This window comes from Penaeus vannamei, chromosome 27, assembly GCF_042767895.1.
Source record: "Penaeus vannamei isolate JL-2024 chromosome 27, ASM4276789v1, whole genome shotgun sequence".
NCBI classification, from domain to species: Eukaryota; Metazoa; Arthropoda; class Malacostraca; order Decapoda; family Penaeidae; genus Penaeus; species Penaeus vannamei.
In genome coordinates, this window is record NC_091575.1 from 22,287,743 (window position 1) to 22,300,242 (window position 12,500).

A 12,500-nucleotide genomic window follows, 5' to 3' on the forward strand; every position below is an offset into this window, starting at 1 on the left:
AAATTCTTCAGAAGATTAATTCCAGATTTGTTGTAAGTATGATATGATTTTGATTTTGTTTGTATAGTATTTTGAATGCTATTGGTTTGCTTTTAAAGTCATATTACTTGTTTGTGTTACAAAGTTTGAATGTGGGAAAGTTTATATTTGTGTAGTCTGTTTATTTTTAATGGCTATACAGCAGAATATGCTATGAAGAAGCAAATACTTTACTCTTATTTATCTTTCAGTATATGGTTGAAATAAACTGCAATTTGCTTTGCAGGTTAGTTTAGCCTACGCTTATGAAACGAAAGACTCTTTATGCCTCGTCCTTACAATAATGAATGGCGGTGACCTCAAATTCCACATCTACAACATGGGGGGGGACCCAGGCTTCGACCAAGAGAGAGCAGCGTTCCATGCAGCCGAGGTTAGTTAAGTTAATTTTTGTTGGTATTGGTAAAATGTGTGTTTTGATTTCAAGATTTGTGGTATATACAGATAAACCCCATGCTGCTAGGTGGTGTGTATGTACATGCCATGGCTGTTGTGGACAAAGTAGTGCGTGGCATCATATCACGACCATTCCTGCACCGTTGGTGCATTGGACTGAGCTTGTTTTTTACCGTTAGTAGTGGCATTCAATCTTAAAACTTTTAGGCAATAGCACCTAAAGTGAAGGTAAACCTCTAAATTCTTTGTTTTTAGAAAGTCATATCGAAATACAAGCTTTTAAGTGTCTAATGTTGCCTGCAAACTACCTAAGAACCGAGTGCAAACAGAAGAAACTGTAAATGTGCGCCAACAACCCTGTGATCTGTCCACTAACCAAACTTTTTTGGGTTAAATTTTGTCAAAACTTAGCAGGTGTTCAGTTAATTGGTTTTAATTTTTCTTTATTTTGCATTTCCAGTAAGGATCAATGCTGACCCACTTGCTGGGATAGTGCCATTTTATTTAGTTATATTATCTTCTTGGAATATTTATTTTTTTTCATGGCATTATTAGTAAAGAAAAATAATTGTCTATCCATTGAAGGCACATTAGTAAGTTATACTGAAATGTATGACTGCAATACTGAGAATCAAACTATTTATTTGCTTTGTTGAAAAAGTCGGTCCAAAGTAGCAAGCCAGTTCCAAGTTGTGAATCCTGAGCTCTTGTTTTCTTATTTGGCCTGGCTGTTCAGAAGCTGCAGCTCCTCAATTGTGGGTTAAAACCTGGTCTTTGTCTCGAGTTCTATAATAATTTTTGTTTGTGAAACACTGTTGTTGCTCTATATTGAAATGAAAAACTAGTATTAGATGTAAATGCAATTACTCATCACACTTAACTACTTGTAGGAGATACGATACTGAAGTTACCTACAAGTTTTGAAATCGAGTCTTGGGAAGTATCAGTCTCCTTCATTGTCCAAATCTTTTAACTTAATTCCTCATTAGACTTGGAATATTAAAAACTAGTTGTTGATTATGCTGCAAAACTTTTAAGACTGTAATGAGAAAACAGCAAGCTAGCATAAACTCTGTCAGGGCTTTGATATAGGAATCCCATATCTGCATGTCACAAATTATGGATGAATGGGCTTTTATGCTGTTTAGTCATGCCTCTTTTCCTGTTGGATCTGGGTGCCTGGCAGCCCGCAAGTGGCCCAAAATTGTGGCATTAGGCTTCTTTGACAGGTGACTCTCCCAGGTGTGTTGCTTGTTGGCCTGGCCCACATGCAGTGTCAAGACTCATTACCTCCCCTTTCCAATGTTCTCTCTTTTTCTGCATTTCCTTTGCTTTTTTCCCCATTTTCCAAGGTTGCTATTTGTCATTACATATGCTGTATTAAGATGGTAATAGACTGTTCTCTTTGCCCAAACTAGATATTACCTCACTAGGTAGTCTACATTTTGTTGTTATTTTTTTATATTTTCATATTATTCAGTTTCTTTTTATACAACCTGTACCATTGGTCAGGACAGGAATAGGATCCCAAGCATGGGAATAGTGTCCTCCCTAGAACTGGTGCTCTTCCAGTTATTGCTCTTGAATAGTACATTTTGCCCTCCTTTGCTGATAGAAAAAATACTAGAGCCCCTTCCTAAATTCCCACTGAGTCCACATTTCCTCCAAGAGCTTTGTGCACTCATGGTGTGCCTTCAGAGGAATTTTTCATGATAGCACTTTCTTGTTACGAAACCCTCAGCCATTTTTTTTCAATGATGACGTATTCCTATTTCCCACTTTTCAGCCTCATTTTTTTCATGATATGGCAGTCACTTCACCTGGATCCATTCTATTACTTTATTATCTGCTAAGGCACCAGGATTTTAGTGATTAGTACTGAATATAAAGATATTTATTTATTTTTTCAAAGTTACTAGGCCAACTTGAGTTTGAGAAAGGCAGTTGTGCTTAAAAATAGTGGTGGAGAATTATTGTTATTAGTAATTATTGCCATATTTAGTAATATTAAGATATCTAAATTATAATGCATGAATGTTCAATACTAATGCAGAATGTCTATAATTCATTACAAATACCCTGTTGTTGTAAACCAGTCAGAATTTTTATTTATATTGATGCTTTTTCCTTTTTCTTGTAGTACTTTGAAAACCTGTCACATATGTGATGATGATGATTGGGAACCAGTAAGTTTGAAATGTTAGAAGACTCTTGCTATAGAAAATACTATTAGACCATGACTTGTTTCAATGATTGAAAGTTGTTCCTAGTATAATTTGAGAACCTGTTGATGCTTTCAATTTTTATGGTATCTTTTCTAATATATAAGCATTTGTTAGCATTAGCTTTAGAATGTTAGAAAACATCTCTAACCTAAGATAGAACGGTCATTCTTATTTAATTTTATATGAGAAATCTTGCAGCAACAGCAAAACATCCCATTTGTTTGTTTGTCAAAATTAATGCAATGCATATTGTCTTTTGCAACAAAATGATCTTGTAATTTCTTTTCTTATTTAGGTAATTGGATTTAAATAAAACAGTATGGCTTTTTCCTCATCAGCAATGGCAACAGATCAAATGAACGCACTCTACATACGCTGTGTATTTCACATTGACACCTGCGCTCAACCTCATTTGCTACTTGTCTCTAGTAATATGATATCCCATGCCATACTAAATCTTCAAATGTTGGCACTACCAGTAACTATCTCACTAATGTCAATATATCAGTTTTTCCCTGATGAATAGTTTGATGTAGGGAATTGTGAAGAGCCTTGAATTTCAAAGGTTGAAATTAATGGTACTTTTCAAGTACTAGAATTAGCAGTACCAGTATTGCATGAAAATCTTTTTGGTATCACATACTTAACTCTTGCAATCTAGATGACATGATCATCACATCATGAAAAACTTTGGCTTAAGTTGACTTAAACATACCATCATGGTAAAATTTGTCTGACTACTGGGGTGACAGGAACTTGCTGTCAATAGACTTTTGGTTGAAGGTGGGGGTGATGCGAATGGCCCACCACGAGTGCATAAAGCTCTTGGAGTGTGATAAGACCCTGTAGGTTTTTGGGAAGGGGATTTTGCATTGTTTTCATTGATAACAAGTGTAGAATGTATCATCTCAGTGCCATGACTGGAAGAACCCTGGGTCCAGAGAGGATGCTGTTTCCATATTCTGGATCCTTCCTGCCCATCACGAATGATGGTGCAAGTTTTGTTACAGACAATTGAATATTAACCCGTTGGATCTGGTTGCATCATGGAAAATGTTGGTGAAAATATGGGCAATTGGTTTAGTAAGTAGCCAATATTCTGGGCATGCAGTGCTTAACTCATTAGCGACGGGTGTCCCATATATTGAGACACCCGAAAAAATAAACATTGCTGGGTGTCTCGCCAGTGTGATGCTGTATGGGGGCTCACGCCCCGACGCAGCAGCGGGCCGCGGCTTTCGGGTGGACAGACTCTGGGGAAGCTCTGCTCACCGATTTTGTAGCCGCCCAGAATATTTTATTTTTGGCTTCAAAATATACCGGCGTGAATGGGTTAAGGCAGATGTGTGCAAACACTCTTTAGCGGTGACAAGATTCTGTTTCTCCCCTTTGCAAAGTTATTTTGTATGAACTTTTTTAGCTTTTCTACCATTTTCCAATGTCCATATTTGTAGTAAATAACTCAGTGCCAAAAAAAAAGAAAAAAGAAAAAAAGAAAAGAAACATTTTTGGTGTCATATCTTATTCTTTCGTAATTTTTAATATTTCATAATACAGCCTGCGCCGCTGATCACAGTGGCCAGGAATACAATGCACAGCATGAAAGTGGTGTTCTCCCCAGTGCCAGTGCTCTTCCAGTCATTACATAACACTATTTTCCACATTTGTTTATTGATGGGAATAATTCCAAAGCCCCCTTCTAAGTGCCAAATGAGTCAAATCACACAGGTTAGTGCACTCATGGCGAGTCTTTTGTGTCACCCTGGTATTCGCCCATGATGGCAAGTTTGTGTCACCTGGCCCATGGCCATTTTGTCTGACGACAGCATGTTCACGTCACCCGGCCCTCAACCCAGATTCTTCCTTGACGGGACTGTAACATTATCAAGATTGTAGGGTAAAAAGAAAAGAAAGAAAAGAAAAAATGATATTGATATTATTATTGCATTTATTTATGGTCTACCTAAAGAGATGATGTGGAGTCTGTTCAAGGAAAGCAGTATTACCATCTGGATAAAGTAAAACAAATGACAAATATAGACATTTGGAATGGCAAAAAGGCAAAAAATGCACATGCTGAAATAGTAAAGATATAATTGTAAAGGGAAGGCACAGCATCTCGTCACTGATCACAAGTCAAGCCACATACCCAGCAGAGTATCCATTTAATAAGCCTACCTGTATTTTGGGCCACATGTTGCAGTGAAGCAAGCAGATCCAATGGGTTAAGTACTGTTTTACCGGTAGCAGTCCTGTTATTTTGTATTTGTTCAGAAATTATTTGAGTAATTAAAATTTTGAGATACTCCAAATTACTTGAAGAGAAACTTTCTGGATAAAAAAATTTGATGTATTTCTGTTTGAATACATTTGGACTAGTTTCTTTTGTAGAATAGCACATAAGCATGGCAAAAATGAAAATGCTATGTGACAGATGAGTATAAAGTATGACAGTGAAGGTTCATGGTTGATAGAACGAGTATGTTAAAGAAAAGCAGACACGTGAGCAATAGCAAGCAGGCATGTAAGTAAGAGCGCGAGCAAGCTACACACATGAGAAAGTGTGTAAATGGGTGCTTCCTCCTAACAGTGATAGTAGGGATGGTTAGAGGAAAAATGGTAATATGGCTCTTTACGAAAGTTGATTATAATAATTAGAAAAATATTTACTACAACCACTAGCTGGCTTGAAAACTGCTGGCTTTGCCTCTAATGATGCTGTTACGAAAGAATAGTGGGAGCCCCATTAGCCATACTTCCAAAGCCTTTTTCAATTGTGCTTAACTCTACAAGTGCTAGAAAGTCTGAATGCTTCATCTAAACTTGTACACCAAATTAAGGGACAGGTTTTTTGTAACTTATTTTCAGAAATCCCTCAAAACGTTTTGGGGAACCTGCTGGAAATGTGATTTTTTACCTTTTTACATCCTATGCTCATGAGTTTTATTATTATTATTTTTTTTTTACATAATTAATTATTAATATTATTATTATTTTTATTTTTATTTTTTTACTGAACTACCATATTTGTGTTATTGTTGGTTAAGAAATATAAGGATACTCAAATTTCCACTGTCAAATTATTGTATAGATATAGTTTCATTGAAAAATAGTTGAAAATTAACCCACTTACGACAAGTGTTCCACATATGAGACACCTGGAAAAATAACATTGCTGGGTGTCCTGCCAGTGTGATGGTGGATAGGAGCTTGTGCTCTGATTCTGTTGCGGGCCACAGCCGGCGCGCGGGCAGATTCCGGGCCAGCCCAGTGGGCCGATTTTGAAGCCACCTGGAATCTATTATTTTCCGTTTCAAAATATGACGTCGCTAGTGGGTTAATAAAGTTTTGGAATTTCAAAGTGCTATATTGTTTTGAATTTTTATTTATTCTGCTAGGCCTTCCTCATTCTACAGTTTTTTGACGATAAAATAAAAAGAGTAAGATGAAGTGAGACATTATTATTATTATGAGTCCTTATTTTTTCAGTTTCTTATTCTTATTACCATTATTTTTAGAAATATATAATTGTAACCTTTTGCTTATATTTGTCTATTTTTTCATCTATTTGCTGTATTCCTCTCTGTCTGCTCGGCTAAATTATCCTTGTCTCTACTGCCAGGAATAGGAATTTCTGGTTCAGACTGACAGGTTTTTATGCTGAACATCCTCTGCTGCTCCTCAGCCTTTCCTATCTGTTATCCATAAAACAAATTTTATCTGAAAAATGAAGTAAGAGTAGATGACATGTCTGTTTATTCTGTGTCTAACGTAATAGGGACGTTGGCCAACCATAAGATTTGAAGGTATTCTGGAAATCAGATTTGTGGCCAGGGGTATGATTAGTCAAAACTGCTTATCAAATGAAAAACTTTTGTTGATAAGGATTGAGTTACGAGTTTAGATTATTACAGAAGAATAGACTTAGATGAAATGGAGTAGGTCTGCCATTCACTTTTAATAGACTTATTAATCGCTGTATGGGATCATATTTATTTGTACTGATTTTACATGTAAATTGATTTTTAACTAAGGTGTTGTTAACAGTAGAAAAATTTTCTTCTACATGAAGGAGTAGTGAGAATTATGTTTTGTATTATGACATTTTGTTAAGTATTTTAATTTTAACTTTTATCTGATTTTTCCAGGTATTGTGTGGACTGGGCCACTTACACATGCAGGGTATTGTGTATAGAGACTGCAAGCCTGAGAATATTTTGTTGGATGATCACGGCCATGTTCGAATATCTGACCTTGGCTTAGCTGTGCAGATTCCAGAAGGGGAGATGGTGCGTGGACGTGTTGGGACAGTTGGCTACATGGGTGAGTAACATTTTTGTTGTTATTCTTTAAAACTATAATTGATCATGGTTATTAGTATCTTTGATTAATCTAGTTATTTATATGTATGTATTTTTATATGTATATGACTATATATCTCTATATATATATCTCTATATATATATCTCTATATATATATCTCTATATATATCTCTATATATATATCTCTATATATATATCTCTATCTATATATCTCTATCTATCTATCTCTATCTATCTATCTATCTATCTATCTATCTATCTATCTATCTATCTATCTATCTATCTATCTATCTATCTATCTATCTATCTATCTATCTATCTATCTATCTATCTATCTATCTATCTATCTATCTATCTATCTATCTATCTATCTATCTATATATATATATATATATATATATATATATATATATATATATATATATATATATATATATATATATATATATATATATATATATATAAGGTTATAATAGAAATGTGATTTTGTGTCTCTGTGTGTTTATAAGGTTCCAATAGTTTTCATGTATATGAGGATTTTTGTGTACACAAATGTGATTTAGTGCTTGAGAGTTTAAGCTTTCCTGGTGCTACAAATAAGTAGGACTCAGCTATTCATAGCACGCTGGCAGAGTTGGCAACCAATAGAAGTTCCTGCAAGTGCCCATGTTTTATTATTTTTTATGTTATATGAGGAATAACTGTGATTACTTAAACTTTGCTCTCTCTTAATGCAAAGTAGAGAGCTTGCAGTTTTTAGGTGTTAAGGGTTAATCTTCTTTTTGGATGATGTTAAGAATGTCTGTAATGCCATAATTCTTTATTTTTCTTGAATGCCATAATTCTTTATTTTTCTTGAATGCCATAATTCTTTATTTTTCTTGAATGCCATAATTCTTTATTTTTCTTGAATGCCATAATTCTTTATTTTCTTTTAATGTCATATATTTTTTGTTTCTCTTTCAGCTCCAGAAGTGATAGACAATGAGAAATACACGTTTTCCCCAGACTGGTTTAGTTTTGGATGCCTAATATACGAAATGATTGAAGGACAAGCTCCCTTCCGAGCCCGTAAAGAAAAGGTATGTTTCATGATGTGTTTGATGCATAGTGAGAGAGAAAGAGATTAGTCTGTGATCCCTAGTGTGTAGATATGACTTTATGGTTTGATATATATTGATTAATGCTGATCCACAGGTAAAACGGGAAGAAGTAGATCGCCGAGTGAAAGAACAGCAAGAAACATACTCTCATAAGTTTTCCGAAGAGGCCAAGTTAGTATGTCAAATGGTGAGTTGTTGCTGTTGGTATTGATAATTGATGGTGATGGTGGTTGATGATAAGGATGGTGGTGATACGAAGGATGGTGAGGATGATAATAAGGATGACGATAAGGATGATAAGGTTGATCATGGTGATGATAATAAGGATAATGATGATGATGATAATGATGAGAATATGATTAAGATGATACGGATGATGATGAGGATGTAAAGGATTATGATGATAAGTATGATGATGAGGATGATAAGGATTATGATGATAAGTATGATGATGATAGAGGTGATGATGATGATGAAAAAGATGGAAAAGAATATGATGATGATCACCATAATGATTATGAATAATGATAGTAATTAACTATAATAATGAGCTTAAAATAAACATTTATAATGATAATGACCATGATGATAATGACCATAATGATGAAGATAATAGTGATAATGATGAAAATAAGATTATGAAAAAAAACATCAGTCTAGTATAATGTATGTTTGACTTCTGTGCCTTAAATTGATGCTGTATCCAGCAAAGTGAAGTATGGAGTGTATCAAGGACTTGAGGGATTTAATGTTTATCAGTTTAGATTTTCACTTTGAATTTTGTAGTATTTCGCTTTGGTAGGTGTTTTTGTAAATGGATCACCTTTGTCATAAAATTTTTGAGAGAGAGAAAGGAAATAGTCTAAGCAGGGAGATCTGTCAGTCCAGATTGTGGATTGAAATCGTACACACTACTTGGTAGACAGGGATTAGTTGGCATTGTTGGAGTTATTGTATGGTTTGTTAGTGTTTTATTATGTGGTCAGTCATGAATTCATCTCATTTTCAGCAACAGTAAATGTTCATGTTTGCATCCTTTTTTGCAGCTACTCAAGAAGAATGCACGAGAACGACTGGGATGCAATCGGGGTCGACACGGTGCTGCTGAAGTCAAGAGTCATGACTTCTATCGCAATGTCAACTGGAAGAGATTAGAAGCTGGCATTTGCGATCCTCCCTTTGTTCCAGATGTAAGTGTAGCTATACCCTTTGCCTTGACATCTTTAGTCGCAGTTTAGTATAAGGAGATGAGCTCATGCAAGAATGTTGAACTTGTTATGAATAATTTCACTGATAAAAAAAACTTGTAAACATTTATCATTGAAAGTTCCTTGCATTATCCATGGATTTTATGTATGTTCAATATGCCAAGATTTTTTTTTTTTTTTTTTTTTTTTTTTTTTCATTTAGAATTCAACTAATGATAGTGCTTTTGCTGTTTCTTTTTGATAAAGTCATTTTGATATAGGATGCCATCCCATTTACATCCCAATAACGTTTCAAATATAAACAATAATGTGGCAAGGAAAGTTTTGCTTTAGGAATCATAATGTTCCGAGGATAGGAAAACTATGTTGTTGAAACAGGCTATTGCACCCCTTCAGGTAATGGATGGAAAATAGGTAAAAGAGTGCATTGTTGTAAAGTGACAGCATGTTAACTGACAGTGATGACATTGGGGAATTAACCACATGCCGACGGGGATGGCATGTCCGCCCTTGCCACGTTTATTACGTTTATTTATTGCTTTTACATGTATAAGGTCATGAAATACATGGTAATGATCTGTATATTCATATATATCGTATGTTCATACTGCTATACCCCCTGTATTTGTATATTTGTATTTCACTGGAGTGTTGGTGTGAAAGGTCAGCCGGCCAGCGAGTGTGATGTTCAGTGGCATTTCAAAAATGATAAAGGGAAATGATAGAAGATTTTATCATATAGAACTATCTCATATATCATTTGTTGTCTATAACGTAAAAGATACGAGGTTGAAAAAAAATGTGTATTTCTATACACTACATTATAATGTGTAGCACCCACATTTTCAGTCCAAAATAAACTTAATATGGCTCATTTTGTAGCTGAATAGTAGATCTGTTGAATGATGCATTTTTCCAGTTTTTTCATGTGCTTCATGTAAAAGTGACATATATAAAAAATCCTCTTTTGTGGTGTTCTAAAATAAATCTACACAAAATATTCACAAAAAAATAAGAATAAACAGTCAAAATTTAAAAATGTGCTTCCACATGCAGTAGATGAAAAATTACTCTATTCAGGAATGAAATCAGAAGGCCTGTATAATCTTTATGGGAATTTAAAGAAATTTAAAAAAATGGTCAATTTACGTCAACAAACACCCAGGTAGTTGGACCCTACTATAAGAAAATGGATTTTTTTGTAACATTGTTGTAGGCTGAGAATTTCTGCAAAACTTTGGAATGCAGGTAGATGATAGATGATTATGGTTTATGAAGATTATTCTTCCTCATTTATTGTTCATAACAAAAAGATGATGAAAAGAAAGAAAAAAATTTATGCACGAAAGCTCTAGCAAACATAAATTTAGTCCAAAATAAATGTATTTTGGATCATTTTGGTAATAAAAAAAAATCTAGGGAATATAGAGATTTTTTCATATTTTTCCTGTGTTTCTCGTAAAAGTGACATGTACAATTTTTTTTTTTTTCCCCACCTGAAAGTCATCTCAAAAAAAAAAAAAAAAAAAAAAAAAAAAAAAAAAAAAAAGTTGAAATTGCAAAAAAAAATTTCCTATTCTTAGATTTAGGATGATTCTATTAAAAGAAACAAAACAATCAGAATGCCTGTGTAGATTTTTGGGGATTTTTTAGAATTTTTCTACTCTGGTTAAGTTTCAATTTATTTATTTTTATTTTTTATTTTTTTTTATACTACAAGTCAAAAAGTTTTGAGGCGATTTGGAAAAAAGAAGAAAAAAAAAAAAAATGTCATGGAGATCTCGCTAGGGTTTAGATAAGAGTGTGATTTTCATCAAAATTGGCAAAAGAAGAAAAAGAAAATAAAACAAACGATCCCCTTTAGATTATTAAGGCATAAAAAGGCACCAAAAATTTAATCAACATTAGCGGGCTGGAGACGGAAGCATGTAATTGATACTCCTGACTTTCGTTTCAGTCTGTGTAAAGGAATTAGCTGTTAAGTAGAAAAAATGTAAATATTAATGCAAAATTTGTCAAAGAATGCAGCAGTATATGAAATAACAATTTATCAAAAGACCTTACTTTTGATACTGATAAAATCAGAAAAAGTGAACAAGGAATAGTTAGTGAATTTCTGTAATAATTCTATGAAATAGTGGCTGTAGACAGTCGCATACAAATCAACTGTAAGTCATGATAGATGCCATAATTAATTACACCAATAGCAGTCATACTTCCCATGTCATTAAGCATTCAATGAAATGCAAATTGTCCTTTAATTTTACTGTCTGGTACTCGTAAAACAATGACAAATTTTTGCTTTCTATATAAACACATCTACTCAGTTTTAGTTCTTTGAGAATGGTTAAGAATATGAATATGGATAGATATGGGTGACATGTTTATGTTTAGGGATGTTAAGTAACTTGTTAACAGAAAGGGAAGTGACATACCATTTTCCTTCCAGCCACATGCGGTATATGCCAAGGATGTGCTGGACATTGAGCAATTTAGCACAGTGAAGGGGGTAAACCTGGATGCTACAGATGACTCCTTCTACTCTAAGTTTAACACTGGCTCAGTATCTATCCCATGGCAACAGGAGGTGAGTGGGCTCGAGTCTGGTAATAGGACATTGGTATGTATACTGTATTCTAGTACCTCTGCATGTTACTGAAGAGACTAGAGTTGTCAGGTTTTTTTTCCACTTTAGTGCTTAATGTTAGATAGACAGTATTTTAGTCAACAAGTCTTACCATCCTCCTTAGGGAAGGAAATATGATTGTGATATGTATGATTAATTGATTATTACTATTGATACTTTTTAACCTAAAATATTTATTATTGATATTCATTTGTAGACTTGATAAGTTGGTAATTTAGACTTTGAATAAAAGAAAGAAAAGAAAAAAAAGAAATGAGTATCAGGCAAATGGTTCAGAAATTGGCTGTTATGATTACCTGGATTCACATGTATAGTTTTCCACTCTTGCTCCTTGTGGTGTCATGGATGTTTTTACTTTGTTTTCCCATATTTCATAAGGACAGAATTATGCATTTATCTACTTATTTCCTTATTGATATGGCTGTTATCATTGAGTGGAGTTTGTCAGTTTTCAGTACACTTCATCCTTTTTTGAAGAAAAAACGGTACCTCTTTTTTTTTTTTTTGTTAAGGAAAGATTTGATATGTTCCAAACTTTTCATATACTATTCAGTATGTA

At 34.0% G+C, this 12,500-nt stretch overlaps 1 protein-coding gene across 2 annotated transcripts in view; it reads left to right on the forward strand.

The window, feature by feature from the left end:
• Gprk2 (G protein-coupled receptor kinase 2) overlaps positions 1-12,500 on the forward strand; it is a 55,791-nt gene that overhangs the window by 41,577 nt on the left and 1,714 nt on the right. For both annotated transcript variants that reach the window (XM_070141000.1, XM_070141001.1), the window contains exons 6-12: positions 1-32; positions 266-412; positions 6,809-6,983; positions 7,950-8,065; positions 8,181-8,273; positions 9,133-9,276; positions 11,744-11,881. The exon at positions 1-32 is cut by the window's left edge and continues 173 nt beyond it. In XM_070141000.1, the coding sequence (XP_069997101.1) occupies positions 1-32; positions 266-412; positions 6,809-6,983; positions 7,950-8,065; positions 8,181-8,273; positions 9,133-9,276; positions 11,744-11,881 (845 nt within the window). The remainder of the gene's footprint in view (positions 33-265; positions 413-6,808; positions 6,984-7,949; positions 8,066-8,180; positions 8,274-9,132; positions 9,277-11,743; positions 11,882-12,500) is intronic.